The 17,516-nt window shown below is 32.2% G+C and overlaps 2 protein-coding genes across 6 annotated transcripts; both read right to left on the bottom strand.

Annotated features, from left to right (window-relative positions):
• Positions 1-255: 255 nt before the first annotated feature.
• On the bottom strand, positions 256-4,534 carry LOC110600117 (NAC domain-containing protein 86). The gene is made up of 6 exons (XM_021736863.2): positions 4,078-4,534; positions 2,615-2,892; positions 2,196-2,522; positions 1,309-1,728; positions 1,146-1,224; positions 256-1,065 (listed from the first exon to the last, which is right to left on the bottom strand). Exons 1-6 carry the CDS (start codon positions 4,232-4,234, stop codon positions 410-412), a joined length of 1,917 nt encoding a protein of 638 aa, XP_021592555.1. The 5' UTR covers positions 4,235-4,534; the 3' UTR covers positions 256-409.
• A 6,382-nt stretch (positions 4,535-10,916) lies between these two features.
• On the bottom strand, positions 10,917-17,093 carry LOC110622092 (PH, RCC1 and FYVE domains-containing protein 1). 5 transcript variants are annotated; one of them, XM_043957726.1, is made up of 9 exons: positions 16,570-17,093; positions 15,897-15,983; positions 15,430-15,486; positions 15,243-15,329; positions 14,941-15,135; positions 12,404-14,446; positions 12,012-12,158; positions 11,337-11,752; positions 10,917-11,242 (listed from the first exon to the last, which is right to left on the bottom strand). In XM_043957726.1, the coding sequence occupies exons 1-9, from the start codon at positions 16,618-16,620 to the stop codon at positions 11,116-11,118; spliced, it is 3,210 nt and encodes a 1,069-aa protein (XP_043813661.1). In that variant the 5' UTR covers positions 16,621-17,093; the 3' UTR covers positions 10,917-11,115. The 5 variants fall into 5 exon arrangements, with proteins under 5 accessions (XP_043813661.1, XP_021622169.1, XP_043813665.1 ...); XM_021766477.2 differs by having other exon boundaries at positions 10,919-11,242; positions 15,430-15,519; XM_043957730.1 differs by lacking the exons at positions 15,430-15,486; positions 15,897-15,983; positions 16,570-17,093 and having other exon boundaries at positions 10,922-11,242; positions 14,941-15,073; positions 15,243-15,280.
• Positions 17,094-17,516: the final 423 nt, after the last annotated feature.

The following is a 17,516-nucleotide window of genomic DNA, read 5'->3' as shown; positions in this document are numbered from 1 at the left end:
AGCACTTAAAATTTTCATTTAAGTAAAAATTTACATAAATATCCTTTGGTTTTTATTTATATCTGAATGTCTTTATTAATAATTTATAGTGTTAGGGCAAAATAGCAGTTTCAGTACTTTTCTTTCCAATCACCCATTTTTAAACAAGAGAAAATAAATTTATTTTTTTCATCATTTTTTATTTTATATTTATTTAAATATAAAATAAAGAAAATAAAAAATATAACAATAATTTTTTTAAGAGAAAGAATAAAGTATAAAAAATAATACTTTCATTAATCTAATTAAGTTACAATTATTGAATTATAAGTATCATCGGTATGTATGAATACAAAGAAGGCTCTATTTCTCTCTCTCCCAATTTAACAACCGTTAGATAAAAAGAAAATTAAAAAAAAAAATCAGGAATTCAAGAGGTAAGCATGACATGATTGACCCACATCGTACAAACAGCCAAAGAAATTGTTAGAAAAATCCCTAATTTCTTTAGCAATACACTAAATTGATTCCCACCTGATCTTATGCTAACCAGCAAATCATTTTCACTGTAATCATGATTCCACTTGTTTCTTTCTTCCATTTTCCTGGGCTTCACATTGTACCCATTTTCCCTCATTCTATGCATCATCAGCTTACTCATGAGAATCACAATCGTGCAAAAAACTGCTGTTGCAAATTTCTTCCAAGGGTTTAATGACTTGCTCATCTCCATGAAATTACTTTCCCTGGAAAATGTGTTAGTTTTGAAGCTTTGAGTCTCATCTGCTGCACTGTGCATCTCTATTTTCTGCATTGAGAAGGTATCTGCAGGGTTCAGGTGGATCTTTACTGTCTGAGAAGGCACTAATCGGTGAAAAAATGTCTCAGCTGCTTGGCGAGTTGAAACAAACATTCCATGGCTAACTTTGATTTCCTCAACAACCTCGAAACTTGGTGAACTTGCTAAATCATCTACATTGCTCTCGTCAATTAGGTTACCATTTGGATCATCATCGTTGATGAATCCAAGTGAATAATCATCTGTCTCATTGAATCCCATGCAGTCTACTTGATGCCCATTTCCTCCTGCAAATTAAACAAATTGTCAAAATAAAACTATGCAGCAAAGCCACCATTAATGGAAAGGAAACGCAAGCCAGTGTTACCTTGAAGTTCATTCCCTTCCCTTGTCTGGAAAGTTGAAATATTTTCTATTGGGACAACTTTATGTTCCTCCATAAAACTCTGTAATTATATATAAAGTGGAAAATAACTAAGAAGAAGTTCTACGCCAACTTTTGTCACAAGTATAATTAGAAAAATACGTACCTTGTGTAGTTCTTCATCTGTCATTCCTACCCATCTCAAGTTTTCTGTCATCCTCTCTGTCTTGAAATCTTCAGCGGAGTTTCCAATCTCTATGAACCTCAAATTAGGATCTCCCCATGATTTGTCCATGCATCTCATGGAATTTATGTTGCTGTAGAGATGCATATCTTTCCCAGCTACGAAAGAGAAATTGTTATTATCAGCAGCATAATTTCCACCCCACGTATCTTGAGTATTACTATGATTTATCAGTTCCTGGGATGCATGAGCTACCGAAAGAATTTCCTGCAGAATATCTTTTCGATTTGTATTCTCATGCATCACTTTCACGTCAGTGAGTCCTAAATGGGGGAAGTCCTCTACCTCCAGTGGAGGCAGTGAACTGTGCTGCAACCTTGCGCACTCGAATGCTACATCAATCTGCAAATCATTCAAACATATACATATATATGTAAGACATTCTTAGTTTTTCTCTCAAACATATACATATATATGTAAGACATTCTTTGTTTTTTTCTTTCTTTTAGAATACGTAATTATTACTAAAAAAATATATTTAAAACGATAGTAAAAAATTATGTTTTTTAAGACAAAAACAGTAAATTTTTGCTATAATTCATTATAACAATTTAAAAATCATTGCATCTATTTTTATTATTAAACATAACACAATGATTTATTTATTTTTCATAACATATAAAAATACGATTAAAATTATAATTTTATTAAATATAAAATAAATTTTTGATTAAAATATATTATTATATAGTAAAAAAATTTATAATATTAAAAAATTTATAATATAAATTTACAATAATTTTATAACTATTGTAAAGATATTACTGTCTAAATTTTAAAATATAATATTGCATTTAGACAAATTTTACCTTGGGCAATGGGTATGGAAGAGCTCCATAACTTGAAAATGATGGAGATGAGAAGGTAAAAGCATCTTCTGACAAGAATTGCTTCCATTTCCCATCTCTTGTTTCAGCAAGATGAATAGGGGATCCAGTATTGCCAATGCTGGGTGAGCACGTGTCTATTGGCATATTATAATTTGAGCTCTCAAAATCTTCACATCTTCCTTCGGAGTATAGTTCTATACTAGAAGAATGTTCACTAGCCATTTGATTTGATGTTGAGGCAAAATGCTCTCCCATCTTTGGGATGTTTGCGCTCTTCTTGAACACACGACACAGTGCATATGCATCCTGCAAATGATTCCATGCATGATTACTAAGTTTATGATATGAAGAAAAATGAATAGCAATATTATCATCAATGGAAAATAAATGAGCTGCACCTGCAGGCCAGAAGCAGTTTCGCATTCTCTTTCGTCGAGGCGATATTCATGCATAACCCAATCTGTTCTAGAACCATGGGGAGCTCTACCTCTATAGTAAACTAGGGTTTTCTTCATGCCCACAGCACGCATCTGTGAGTTCACTTTCCTATCCTTTCCAGTGGCCTTCCAATACCCAGCTTTAGTTGCACGATTAGTTCTTGATCCATTCGGGTATTTTCGATCTCGTGGGCTGAAGAAGTACCACTCTAGATCTTTGCTGGGTAATAATGATTTCCCTGTAAAATGGATGTTTAAATTCTCAAATAGGCATCATGCAATGGCTGCTTGAGCTTTATAATCATAAGATAAAGACATAAAAATATTTGATGTTGCATATTGGCTGTGCAATGCAATTGGTAAAAATTATTTCACCGTACTTCCATTACACGTATCTTTTTCAGTGAGAGACTAGCATGCATGGCTAGGGCTAGCTTACATGTGATACAATATTAGGCTTTGATAAAGTTGGTACTAATGTTGGAAAATAGCACTAATCACTACTGAAAAAGCAGAAAATTACAAAGACTGACCCCTCGAAATGAAACAAAGAACAAAAAAGAAAGAAGAGGAAAATATGTTAAAGAAATGCAAAAGCAAATTGGGTGGAACTCTATCTCTTATAAACATGCAATCCTTTCTCCTTTTTTTTTCCAGCTTTTTGACTTGGGTATTAATTTATTTCTGCACCCATTTCACAATAGGAACCCTAAAGATGGTGGGACCATAAGCCATCCATCCCAATAAGTACCTACTTTTTACAGTAGAAGATTTATAAACATCATTATTAGGCAAAAAAGAAGAACAGGCATCCGTAAAGAGTATTTGAAGCCGTTCTTTGTCTCCAGCTTTAGAAAAAGGTGCAGCAACCCATTTGTGGTCTTGAAGACAGGCCAACTTTCAAATCAATATTATCAGGTAATGGAAAAGATATGATGATATTGTTCTTAAAACTATCGATTGCTTTTGTCTATGAAATAATAATAAAAATCGATGCAAATCAATGTGCTTGAAAAGGAAAAGTCTTGTTCCTTGAGAGATAGTCCATCAAAGATTCATATTAATGAAAAACCAGAATAGAGAAGATGATGGTGTTACTATTATATGTTTGGCTTGTAAATTACAACAGGTATTTCATTCTCCAAGTTTTACAATAAAGAAAAAGATATGTAAATTAAACTAATGTGAAGCTTCTTTTCTCAGCATATATTCTTTATCCCAATGTTCACTCAATCTTTATTATTTAGAAGCATTGCATAGACAAGCATGAAGTGCAATTCAACCACTCAATCATTTAAGGAACTATAGCAACGGAGAACATTAAAAACATTTGTTTTAGAATAACTGCTGAAAGAGGAAAAAACTAATAAAGAAGAAAGAAAGAAAGAAGTGTGATAGAGAAGGATATACGTATTGATGTGTACCTGGTAAATCCCAGGGCTCACACTTGTAAAGATCAACTTCAGGGATGATCTCCAACTCAATCTTATGCCCATTGATCTTTCTCTTGAGATAGTAAGCAACAAGTTCCTCATCAGTAGGGTGGAAACGGAAACCTGGAGGCAATGAAACAGGAGCCATCTCTTTCTCTCTTTCTTTGGAACTTCTTCTGGATCTTTCTGTATCCAGAAGAATCCCAGGAAAAAACAACGAGAGAAGCCTTCAGAAACTAGTGCACAATCAAAATGCAAAAGTCCCTGTAAGAAATAATCAAGAAAATAGATAGAGAGAGAGACCTTAGGCAGATGAGAAGGGGGGGAGAGAGAGAGGGAGCTGAGGCAAAATGAGAGAGGAGTTGGGATTTTAATAAGAAGACAAAAAGAGAGAGAATGGAAGAAAAGCGAAGTAAAGAGAGAGTGCCACCCCTATAAGCTTTTGATTTGTTTTTATGATTCTTGTTACCGTTCCTCTGAAGATTGAGGACTGCCCATATATATACCTGCTGCAAATATTATCCCATGCTTCATGATTGTCCTTTCTGGGAATCTTGAATTCTACATTCCATAAATATCTGGTTCGATGCATTGCCTGCCTTTTCACGTTAGATCAAGTATCTCTCAAGGCTCATGGAGAAACAATACTAAGAGAATTTCGGCGCTCATTTCTTTGCCCAATGCCATTCTTTCTTTCCACATGCTCATTTCTTTTCCATATCTTGTTCGATTTTTTAATTATCTTCTTGTTTTTGTTACACATTAATTAATTAATTAATTTTTCTTGTTCTTCTATATTTTTTTAAATTGAGTGATTTTTTGAATAGTATAGAAATCCATATATTTTTTTAAATTGAGTGATTTCTTGAATAGTATAGAAATTCATCCATCGTTTGTAAGACATATATTAGATTTGGTATACAGAAAATGCTAATTATAAACTTAAATTTTTATATATGTAATTTCATGTCGTGAAATTATAAGATTAAATTAGAATATAAAATATAAATTTAAAACTACTAATTAAATAAGGTTAATCACTTTAAATATATATTAAAAAATTTAAAAATACTTTAACAAAAAGCTCAATTATTGCACTTTTGAACTTCCTTTGGTAAACCTAAATTATATGTCAACTGACTACCCTTACTAAAAAATGTTGGATTCAATATAAATATGAGATGTTTTTTTTTTTAATGTGATTTCCCTATAATTATTTTTTAAAAGTTTTTTTATATAATTAATTTCTTAAAAAGGGAAGGATATTGTAAAACCTTTATGAATAAGATAAAAAAAAAAATTAATCCCTCATTTTCTCTTCATATTTCATTTTAATCCTTCAAGCTAAAGTAAATTCTCGAATCAATTTGTTTTTACTTTAATTTCTCTCAATCAAAAATCTTAATTTAAAATTTTTTTTCTTATTTTCTTTGTAAATTTTTTTAATTTTATATATTTTTTAATATATTATACGGTGATTTTATGATTTGAAATTATGAAGAATTAAATATTAATTATTTTTTATTTGGAAGTTTTGTTCAATGAATTATTTTTATTATAATATGTTCTTAATTATTATAAGAGGAAGACATTGAATGGAGAATTTCATTAGAGATTTGAGATTTATTTTTTAAAATAGTTATTATATTATTAAAATTAAAAGTATGTATTGAGTAATCTTCAATCTATGATAATTATTAAGTTATATATTAATTTTGAAAAAATTTAAGTTTAATTTTTAAAAAAAGTTAAGTGAATGTACAGAAAGAAAATGAAATATATGTTTGGAATGAAAGAGTACAGATAAAAATGGTATAATTTTTATAAATATGTAGTTGAAGGCTCTAAAGGGGTATTTTAAATAGTTTATAATAAATATTGAGAGTTGTTAGGTTGGTTGAGCCGTGAAAATTTTGGAGAAAGTCTAATTTATTCTAGAATTTTTAGAAATTAATTATACGTTTCACATTCACACTTCCATTTTAGAATTTAAATTCATGATTTTGATACATTATATAGTTCTAGTCCAGAATCTCATTCTTGTTCTAGATCCTAAAAGTATTCCAACTATCTAAATTTTATTCAGTTTTCGGTATAGGTATATAGCTAAATTTATAATACTGGTATTTTATTAAATGTATATTTTATTAAATGCATACCTATATGTAATATTTTATTATAGTAAATAAAAATAAATAATGATAAATTTATATTCTTTAAATAAATAAAAAGAAATTTGTGTATATGCATTGATTAGATAATAATTTATTCTTAGTTCAGCCTATATTATTACGGTTTTTTGAGACATCTCTTGATATATATATATACTTTAAGGCGTATATTGAGTGGTCGCCCTTTAATAGCCACATGGGTAAGACTAGCATAATTTTATTTGCTCTTGAACTAATATTGTTATCATAGTACTAAGATATTGTCTATTTCCCTTTATTATTTATTTATTCCTTTATTATTTATATATCTGATTATTGAGTAGTCGTACTCACCCTCTTATTTTAATATTTTGCATTCTTTTCATTGTTTTAGTTTTGCAATTTTATCTTTTAGCTTCTACTTGCATCCACTTCACCGGCTCCATAATTTGATGAAGTTCGAGTCAACTAGAATTTATTTTATAAGATTTAATTATTTTGAAATGAATGTATATGTATTTATATTTTTCAAGATGCTAGTATTATTTTTTGAGCAGTAAATACATATTATTTTCTATAGGAGTGAGCATTCGGTCGGTTCAGTTTAAAACTGAATTAAATCGAGTAAATCAAAAATCGAAATTGGAGTATTTTTAAAAATCAAACCGAATTGATTTTGATCAGAAACTAAATCGAATCAAATCGGTCTGATTCAGTTCAAGTCGATTTGATCGATTTCGATTTTTAATAAATTTTTTATTTTTTACACTTTATTTTTAATATTTTAAAATTTAATTAAAATATTTTAATTTTAATATGATCTAATCTCTGTATATTATTGAAAATAACATATTATTATTGAAAATAATATATTATTATCACTGATCAGTTCGGTTCGGTTTTTTATTTTTTTTATCAAAACCATACCGAATCGAAATAACTGAGATTTTTAAAATTAAAAATTGAATCGAACTAAAATAAATAAAAAATCGAATTAAATTTTTAAATTAATTCAATTCGATCGATTTTTTCAATTTGAATCGAATATTAATCCCGTCTGATTTTTAATACTCACAAAAAAATATAAATATATTTACGATAAAATTATAAATATTTAATTAATAAGAAATCATTATTCACATATATTTATATATTCTAAAATTTAATATACTATTATGTTAATTAGTATATTTTCAGATAAAATCCGGTTAATATTTTTGTCACATTGGCATGGGTGCCATTTGCTAGCTAGTACCTTCTCACGAGATATTAACGTCACGACTTCGTGTCTGTTTCAATTTGGCTACAATTTGATTAATTATTGTCTAAAGTTTTTTCTTCACAATATTTATTATCCTTTTTTTTATTGTTTTTAACATTATTGCTTATTTGCTTATATATATAAACTATACTGTTTTTTGATATTATTAACTCTAACTGAATTCGAATTTAAAAATTTTTAATTTTAAAAGTAATTCTTTAACTGAACTCGAATTTAAGACCTCTTAATTTTAAAAATAATTCTCCTACTAATAAGTTAAATTTCATTTTAAATTATTTTTAAAATATCTATATAATTAGCGACGAACACTTTTCTCCAGGTTGATTTCATGTGGCATGAAAAATTTCCTTTGACTGTACTAAGAAGATCAATTGAGACTATTAGCCGGCATTGTAATTTAGAGGTTTTTTTTTTTGATAAACCAAATCATTTTAAATATGGTTAAAAAATCATTTAAAAGGATTTTTTTCTATATATTGTTTTGAAAATTAATATTCATAAAACAAATACTAAAATTAATATTAAATAGAACTTTGAAATGTGTGAAAGTTGAATCTTCTTCAATCTAACCAAAATAGGACATTTTTGTAAATATTTTCTCGTAATTTATATATATATTATATAATTAACGAAAATAAAACTTAAGTAATAAAGAATATATAAAATATTAATGATAATTAAAAAAATCAAAGAAATGTTAAAAAAAAGTTTCATAATAAATAAATGGAGTCTTGTTCAATAAAACTGAAACAAAATATAAAGAATCCTACTGCAAGGAAGCATAAAGGGTCTGTCCTTGGATTCACATCTCATGCACCAACACAACTTTGAATTCTTTCACAAATCTTAACTTACCCATTTTAGATTCATTGGATTTTGTGTACAAATGAGATCATTATACAAATATATTTATTTCTTTATTTTTTAAAATAACAAATATCAATCTCCTCTTATTTTAAAAAACAAAGCATCCTTAAAAAAAAAAAAAAAGTGTTTGGACATGTATGCTAAGCATTTGGACAGCGGATCAATTTTATCAAATCTGTAATCTTGTTCTCTCCGAATACAATCATAATAGATAGTTTACTTATCAAATAGTGAGAGTTGATGAAATAAAGAGTCATAAAAATTACTTAAATATACCGTCAGTTGTAGGACGGTATAAACGTTATGTTTTTCATTGTGTTTGTATTGTTAAGAAAGTTACAAAGAAAACTCAAAGATGAAAAATGAAATTATTTTCTAAACCGGGTAGCACAAGCAATACTTAATTATTTAATGTCATTTTTCCTCCTTCCTTTGGATACTTGTAAAGATTTGCAAGCTTTAATGAATGAATTTTTTTTGGCATAATGGCAATAATGATAATTCTAACCTTAGATGGCTTCGATGAAAGCGTATGACAGTACCTAAAATCCGTGGTGATATGGGATTTCGAGATCTTTGTCAATTTAATTTAGCGTTACTAGCGAAGCAAGGATGGCGTTTGTTGAAATATTATGATTCTTTAGCAGCAAAGGTGTTGAAGACACGTTATTTTTGGGATTGTGATTTTTTTTCAGGCTAATGTTGGTCACAATCCTAGTCAAATATGGCCTAGTATTTGTGCTGCTTGGGTCATTCTGGCTCAAGGCTGTAGGAAGCAAGTGGAGGATGGTTTGACTATTAATATTTGGTGTGATCCATGGTTGTTTCATGTAATGGAACTGAGGGTTCTTATTCAGCAAGATTTGATTTGATCCTTAACCGCCAATGGAATAGAGAGTTAATTACCAACACTATTTTACCACGTTGATCTAATTATGCAGATTCTTTTATCAATGTTTGAGCATAGGGATGAGTAGGTGTGGTCTTTGAATCAACATAGAGATTACTTTGTAAAGGAAGGTTATCAAGTGGCTAATCAAGAAATGGAGGACTTTTCATGGGATAAATTATGGAAAGTGAAAGTCTCAAGTAAAGTTTTAATTCTGGTATGGCCTGCTGTGAAGGATATTTTGCCTTGTAGAGCTGTTCTTCAATGGTGCCACATTCTGGTGGACGAATTTTGTTCGGTTTGTGGTTGCTTGCCGAAGATGGCTATACATATTTTATATTTATATCCCTTTGCCCAATCTGTATGGTTGTTGTCTTCTTTAGACTGACTCCAATTGCCGATTTGAATTCTTGGATTGCTACGTTGTTGACTTCAGGTAGTAAGCAGCAACCGGTGGAGCTCTTTATGGTGCTTTGGAATTTGTGAACCAGCTCAAATGAATTTATATGGCATTCTAGAACTCAACTACCATTTTTCAGTTGTTAGTAGAGCTCGATCTGTGCATTTGGAGTGGTCAAAAGCTCACCAGTTGGTGTCATATGAGGAGCAGTGTACAGATCGTATTCATTGGAAAACTCCAATACCATGTTAGTATACATGCAACGTTGATGTGGCTATTTTAATTAATGGTTCCTATGGTTTGAGAATGATAATTCAGGATAGTCAAGAAATGTGTTGTACTGGTCATCTAATTCCTGACATTTTCTTTTTTTCTCGTTCACGTGGAAACAAACTATTTAATAGTGATTCAGACGATTGTAAGGGCGGCTAATTCTATATCTAATTTTAAATGGTATATCTTCCTTTTTTTATAATACTTTTAATTTAAATAATATCCACTAGAACTCACTTTTGATTAAAAAAAAATCTCTTTACAGTATATTAATATTTTAATTTAATTATATATAACAAAATAAATAAAATTTGTATTATGTTTTAAATATAACATGAGTTTCTTGTTTCGTTAATTAATTAGACTCAATTGAGAAATTTTTTTATATTAAACATTATCATGGCTATTTAAATTTAAAAAATAAAAATTTATTTTAATACCAAAACATCTACTGCTAAATTTATTACAACTATTTAAATATATAAAAAACTAGCTTCATGAGTTAAACCAATATATGATGAATAATCCAAATAATTGTAATAATATTAATTAAGATATCATTTGATAGTACAATGCTTATTTCAGTAATTTTATAATTTTGTAAATGGATTATCTTAATATATTATATTTTATGGATATTTATAACATGAGTGCGTGCGTGGAGCTTGCCATGATAGAAAGAATAGATGAACGTGGAGGAGTTGAGTAGGCATGTGGGGCCAGGTGCTGGAACGTGGAAAAAAGAGGTGCCACGTGGTGATGCAGAATGAATCGGAAGAGTTGTCATTTGGAAATGGGTAGAAAGAAAAAGAAAAGAAATTATCAATTAATTTCAGTTTTGTACATTTTCAATATTTTATTTCGGAAAACCTTATAAACCCCTTTACTCTAAGGAGATAAATATATTTAAATAAAATATTTAGTTTAAAGAAATGTTGGCAATGGCTTCTATGAGAAAAAGGCAAGAAAAGCACATTTATATTCAAACCATGCAAAACGTTGATTAGAAGTTTGGGATTATTATATTAAATTTAAAAAAAATAAAAGCATTTAATTCTTAAGTATTTTGATGAATTTAATTAATAATATATTATTGCCGAAAGGAAATCTCTCTTTCTTTTCTGCAATTTTTAGCCTGTATCTATGTGAATGCATAAAATGATAAAACTCAAATGTAGCTCTTTATCTGATTTTGGTTTGAGTCCACATATCCTTCAATGCCATACTTCTGGTACACTGCAACTTGATTCTCCTCCCACCACCGCTCTGCTTCTTTCTCAGCAAATCGTTTCCGGCTGCAAAACACAGTTTAAAAATGCTGCTTCCTATGAGTTTGGAAGAACCAGCAGCAATACAGTAGAAATAAAGAGACTGGAAGCTAAGAATTACCTAAATCTGACTCGCTTTAGCCCTGTTCGCCCACACGGCAAAGTTGTGAATGTGATATATACACCAGGTTCACATTTCTCAACCCATTCAAGCCTTGAGCCTTTAGTTCCATTTCGCCTAGAGTTTGTTCTTGGTGTATGGGAATCATCATCTGATTTGCCAATCTCTTTGAACAACCCTCTCGCATCCAGCGACTTTAATGTATTAGAGAATGTAATAGGGGAGCTTGATAAACTATCTCTTTGTCCATCTTTTGATAATTTTACTTCAGGGGGCAAATGGAACAAAGCCAATGGAGGCCGTGGGCTCACACAAGGACTATTTGTATTTGCCTGTGCCTTCTGGGAATTAGTAGTCAGATCAGCTCTAACTTTTGCTCCTTTTCCAGAAGATAGTTTCTCTGACATTGCATGAAGCTGCATCATTAAGTATTAGCTACTGGTTATTAAAAACTTATATTGCTCACAACTATTCGTCATCTCTACTTCAATGACTTAAGGAACTTGGATAGAAATTTGAAGTATGTGATACTATGATCGAAACAAATGCGGCTGAAAGCAGTTTTGAGTTCATTTTGGGGCTTATTTAAACTTCTCGCGGACAATGCTAACATGATATACTAAGGTGCAGAGAAAATAACTCAATGAGCTCTACAGTGTCACAGAAATAAATTACCCTTAATGCCAAAGCTTTTATGATCTCATTTGCTGCTTTACGCTTAGCTGCTTCCTCTCTGGCCAGCGACCAAGTTTTCTCTATAGTTTCTTGACATTCTTGAATCTTCTGGGTTCCAATTTCACATTGCATTTCAAGGCTCCTAGCCTACAACAAATGAGAAGATTATGCTGAGACCAAGCATAGTGCATCCCAACTATGAAAAACCAGTTTTAATGAGAATTCTTCCATTTGTATGTGAGAAAATGCATACACTCAGTACTTGAAAATGCATTCGCTCGTTTGTTTTTTTCACTCTGACGAAAGAGAGACACAAGTGCAAAATAATGAAAGCAGAAAAATTCAAGGATAAGTCACATACATTTCGAATGTAAACCATATGCAGCTATTACCTCTGCTCTTAGTCTCTGAACTTCTTCAGAAAGCGTCTCATTTGCTTCAAACATGACTTTATCTGTATTTACAACGCTTGAAACAGGTGACCTTGAGTCCACTGGAGGAGCGGAATGCTTACTGTAGTATGATTCAAACACAGCAGGGCATGAGACTTGCCCCCATCGTGAAATTCCTGCTGAAAAGGAAGAGACAGTTTCTAAATGCTGCTCCTTTTCCCCTTGTTTTTTAAGAGTAATCTTCTTACCAGCTTGGCTATCAAGATCATATAATTGACTCTTTAACAGTACTGGAGTTGCTTCCCCCCTGCCTTCTTTCTCATCAGATAACATCTTATTGGAAGATAACTTCTGCTTTGGGCCCTGATTTTCCAGTTTTACTATTCTCCCTGAATCCGTAGCTTTCTGTAGAAGCATAAAACAGGAATCACAGACACGAGAAGGCTTGCTTTTATTAGGAGCCAAAGATGCATTTATGACCTTCCTAGCACTACATGCATGGCAGAACAGAAGACCACAATTGTAACAGTTGTGTTTCTTCCTTGTAAGTCCAAATGGCATCCTACAATCGTTACAAGCTGATTGATCAGTAATTGAAATAGATTTGTGCAGACAGATTACAGCAGTTAAATTTGATCCACAAGTTATACTTTCGACCAGCCGGTTTCTCAGAGCCCCAACAAAAGTTGGAGAGTTTCTATCTTCAGTGATGCCTAATCCTAACTGCCCATTTGTGCCCTTCCCCCAAGTATATACACGTCCCTCTGATGTCAAGGCAGCAACATGATATGATCCTGATGATATCTCCTTAACGAACTCGTCTTTAAGCTTTCCTTCAACAATTGTTATTGATTTATCCTTAGCCTGAGGATTCCCTAACAGCCCATACAATGAGGTTCCCATTGTATAGACCCTACCTGTATTGGTAAGTGAAACAGTAAGCATCCTTCCACAGGAAACTTGAACAAAATCGCATTCCACAAGTTGTGCAACACATGTTGGTACAAGTTTTTTTCCCATGTCAATATGCCCAAGTCTTCCTTTATCACCGTCCCCCCATGTAAATAGTTTCCCACCAACAGCATTGAACTTTAAGCGGTCGGCAACAATGTCCACAATCGCAGCAGTGTGCCATGATCCACAAGCAACCGATTTTACCCATAAACCTCTTAGAGATTCAATCTCCTTGGGATAAGAAACACTTTGAAGATTCCCATGACCAAGTACCCCAAAAGTTCCATCTCCATATGTAAATAATTGCCCAGACGAGGACAAAATTGCTGTATGCCATTCCCCACAAGCAACTTTTGATATGGTTATACTATCAAAAGGTCCAGAAAGTTTATATGGTAGCCACTGGTTTCTGGTTCTCACTTCAACCAAATTAGCACCACTTTTGTTGTCACCCCATATGTATAGTTCACCAGAATCTGTCAGAGCACATGTTTGATATTCACCACATGCAACAGATTTTATACGGACACCACCCAAGGAGTCAACAACTTTTGGATAGCTAAAATCCATGTTAACTTTATGTCCAAGCTTTCCCCCACTTCCCTCACCCCAGCAGAAAACTTCACGCCTTTTGGTGATCAAGGCAGCATGTTTTCCTCCTAAAGATATGCTTTGTACATCGAGCATCACTGTGGATTCCAATAATTTTGGCACTAATGCATCAACTTGCATCCCATTTTGGTTACCAAGCTTCTGAACCATACCCCCTATATTTCCTCCTTCCACACCTTCCCCCCAGATCAGAACATCCTTCAGGATGTCATTTTTCCCTGTCTGTGGAGATCCGTATGTCGGGGTAACAAACCTATGAGACATTTCTTTTTGAAGTTCAGAGAAAGCATAAATAGATCCACATTTATTGATATTTGGTTCGACATAAGGTGAATTTGGGAAAGATGTATCTGCTACATTCTGCATCTGTTGAAGGCTTGATTCTGATATACAAAAGCTATCAGAAGAAAGAGAAAAACCATCAGAAAAACACCTGTCTGATACTGACTGAGTAGGACTTCCACATAAGCTACGCACCTTCAAGATACAAGACAACAAAATCCAACTCTTGTGATCAGTAACATGAGAAAATTTCATTGCATCCAAACAGACAAAGAGAACAAGGCAAGTGATCATACTATGATAAACCAAACAAATTTCTAGCACTGGTTGTTCAATTCCTACAAGCAAGATTATAAGTAAAGAACAACAATAAGCATTTAAATTTAAAAACAACCTATGCTTTTTGAATTGAATTGTAAGTCAGACAACAGCAGAACCCACAATAAGAATTTATTCAATAGAATGCATCAAAGGTTTAGAGTATGAAGGATTATATATTAGAAAGGACTACTTCAGCAATAATATAAAACAGAAATGAAAGATTCCAGATAAGTTGAAATGACATTATATTGATTGAGCTGCTTGTTACCAATTTGGAACCGATACAATAACACTTCACAAGGAATGATTCAAAACTTGTTTATTTTGTCCATGAATCACAGTATCATTCTTACTTTCCAGCTCATTACCTGCGAAAGTTCTGTGGCATCCTCCAGAATTCCCAGATTACGCTTTCTTCTAATAAAACCAGCGGGACTGTTGATACAACTAAGCGCCCCTCCGTGGCTCCTGAGACCAGGAAAAGGCCTAGAACGGTGACACCTGGATATAACAGCTCTTAAGCCTATTAACCAAGAATCAGCCTGCACTTTGTCCTTGCATATCTATGTGAAAGACAATGAAACCATGAACCTTATCGAAGAAATGAATATGCATGACATGTAAGATAGCTTAGATGTGTGTATAAAAACCTTTTAAATCAAGAAGTTACCAGATCCAGTGAGCGTTCACCATTAGCATAGATTAGCGAGAATGACTGATGCTCCTTGTCTGGTTGAAGTTGCCTTCGAAAATTTACCTGTGACAAGTGAAATCACTGTTAATACAAATAGTAAAGGATCTACTGGGAACAAAACTATAATGGAACTTAATTTGGAAAAACATCCTTGATTACATACAGTACTCTGTCCAGTAATAATCTTCATGATAGAACTCAATCTCAATTGCTTTTCCTCCTGTCCAGAATACCAGATCAAATATTTCTCATCCTGAAATATAAGACCAAATTAAAACTTCTTGCTTATCCATTGCAAATACGCAAGCAAAAAACAGAAACAGCAATGTAAAACAAAGCTTCAGCAGGAAATGCTGATAGATTAACTGCATAATGACAGATATGCCTATGAGCTAGAGGATGTAATCCAAAACCCATCTTTCAGGAGATTGCAAAGTATTTTCTTGCAAGGAAAGCAAGTTGTTGCATGTTTCTGGAGAAGTACTGGGGAGTGGGGACTGACTGATTAAGACAATTATCATTTGTAATAACTGAAGTAACAAACAGTAACTAAGCAATTGAACATGTAGCTGTAACTGTTTATTAATTCTCATAAATGACCAAATCTTTTGCCATTTAAGATGTACCTACCGTAGAAAGCCTAAAAGGACAGAACTTGGGCTTCCCTCTTCTTCCACACTTCAAAAGATGTGCGCCTTTCTTCAAAGCTAATATTGCCTACAAGACATTAAATATAGCTTGTGCTTTAAGTCTCCCACCTCAACCAACCCAAATAATTAAATACACAAGGAACAAAATACAGACAATAAAAAAATCACAAGTCAGTGAAGGAATGAAAATGGGAATCCAAAGAGAAGCCTGAAACCAAAATTTGCAGAAATCTTAATCAACAAAAATGTGAAAGAACAGGCAACTCTAAAAATTCCTCAACAAAAATCCCAACTTTTGTGGTGTAAGAAAGACATGTTATAAGTTAGACTACAACAGGAAAATGAAATTCAAGAAGTGTCTCATCTAGAAAATGAGAAACAAAAGGAACGATTCATTAGATAACACAATGAGTTAAAGAGATGGATACAGAGCATCAAATACATAATCCTGGAAAGGATAATACTATCATTCCTCGCTTTTAAGGTTATATATAAAATAGACCCAAAAAAGCAAAAATAAATTCGAATCTAAAAATCTTAGAGCAAAGTGGGAAATCAATGAAGATCACACAGTTTACACTAGCCATACTTCGAAGAAGAAAATCAATGTACAATGCAGACAGGGGAAGGTATAAAAAAAAAGAGAGAGAAACCTGTTCAACAGTTCTGTCGACGGGCACTGCATGTAAGGATTCTTCAAACATTTTTGGTAAACAAGTTCAAGAAAGATACATTATATAGTGGAGATACAGAGAGAGAATTTCAGGGAAGGGACAAAGGCAGCAGAATGAGAAGGGATACGGTGGTGTCCCCAGAAGGAACCTTAAGCTGCTGTACTGCAGAGCGTGCGTGTCTGAGACTGTGATGAGGAGGGAGAGATAAAAAAAATAAAAGAAAGAAGAGAGACAGATAGAGAGAGAGAGAGAGTATTAAAGCTAAGAATGGCTTCTCTGCTTCACAGAGTACCTCCGCAACAACGACAACTGCTGCTATACTTGTTGTATGCAATTGTAGAAGATATATGAAGGGTTGATTTGCTATTCCTTTTAGTTTTTTATTTTTCCCTGGATTAACAGTTTCCTCTGATATGGGCTCTCTTATTTCTCTCTTTGTACAGAATCTGCTTCTTAAATTACTCTTCTCCTTCACTTTGTAAGTCGTGCAGCCAGAGCGAGAGCTAGAGCGGATTAGAGGACAGCAGAAGACGGGGGGTTTATAATAAGAAGTAGACCAAACCAAAGCCATGGCAATGCGCACGTGTACACCCCAAAAAGAAACGTGAGGGTTTATTTATTTATTTTTATTTTTCGAATTATCTTTATTTAATAATAATTTTTTATTTATTTTTCTTTGTAACAGTAATTAATTATATCCTCTGAAGACTGCTGGTGATTTAAAAGAAAAAACAAAAGAAGAATCCAAAAAGCGAATTTGACCTATTTCTGTAAGGATTAAGATATTTTAATTACCATTAATTAAGGAAAAAAAATCATGATTAGGGGAACAGATATGTACGGATTCTTTTTCTTTAAATTAATAATAATAAGAGGAAGGTGATGCTAATCCTAAACATCTAAATATTTTGTCCTAATCCTTTCTA

The sequence above is a fragment of the Manihot esculenta genome, chromosome 1 (genome assembly GCF_001659605.2).
Source record: "Manihot esculenta cultivar AM560-2 chromosome 1, M.esculenta_v8, whole genome shotgun sequence".
Classification (NCBI taxonomy): Eukaryota; Viridiplantae; Streptophyta; class Magnoliopsida; order Malpighiales; family Euphorbiaceae; genus Manihot; species Manihot esculenta.
This window is presented reverse-complemented; position numbering and strand designations above follow the sequence as displayed.

Excerpts from the sequence above, each read along its gene's own strand:
- LOC110600117 (XM_021736863.2), bottom strand. The coding sequence starts at position 4,234 with ATGGCTCCTGTTTCATTGCCTCCAGGTTTCCGTTTCCACCCTACTGAT. Across the intron at positions 2,893-4,077 it reads TGAGCCCTGGGATTTACCAG|GGAAATCATTATTACCCAGC; the intron begins GTACACATCAAT and ends TCCATTTTACAG. Across the intron at positions 1,225-1,308 it reads CAGATGAAGAACTACACAAG|AGTTTTATGGAGGAACATAA; the intron begins GTACGTATTTTT and ends ATATAATTACAG.
- LOC110622092 (XM_021766477.2), bottom strand. The coding sequence starts at position 16,620 with ATGTTTGAAGAATCCTTACATGCAGTGCCCGTCGACAGAACTGTTGAA. Across the intron at positions 15,330-15,429 it reads TTATTACTGGACAGAGTACT|GTAAATTTTCGAAGGCAACT; the intron begins GTATGTAATCAA and ends CACTTGTCACAG. Across the intron at positions 14,447-14,940 it reads ATGCCACAGAACTTTCGCAG|GTGCGTAGCTTATGTGGAAG; the intron begins GTAATGAGCTGG and ends TGTATCTTGAAG.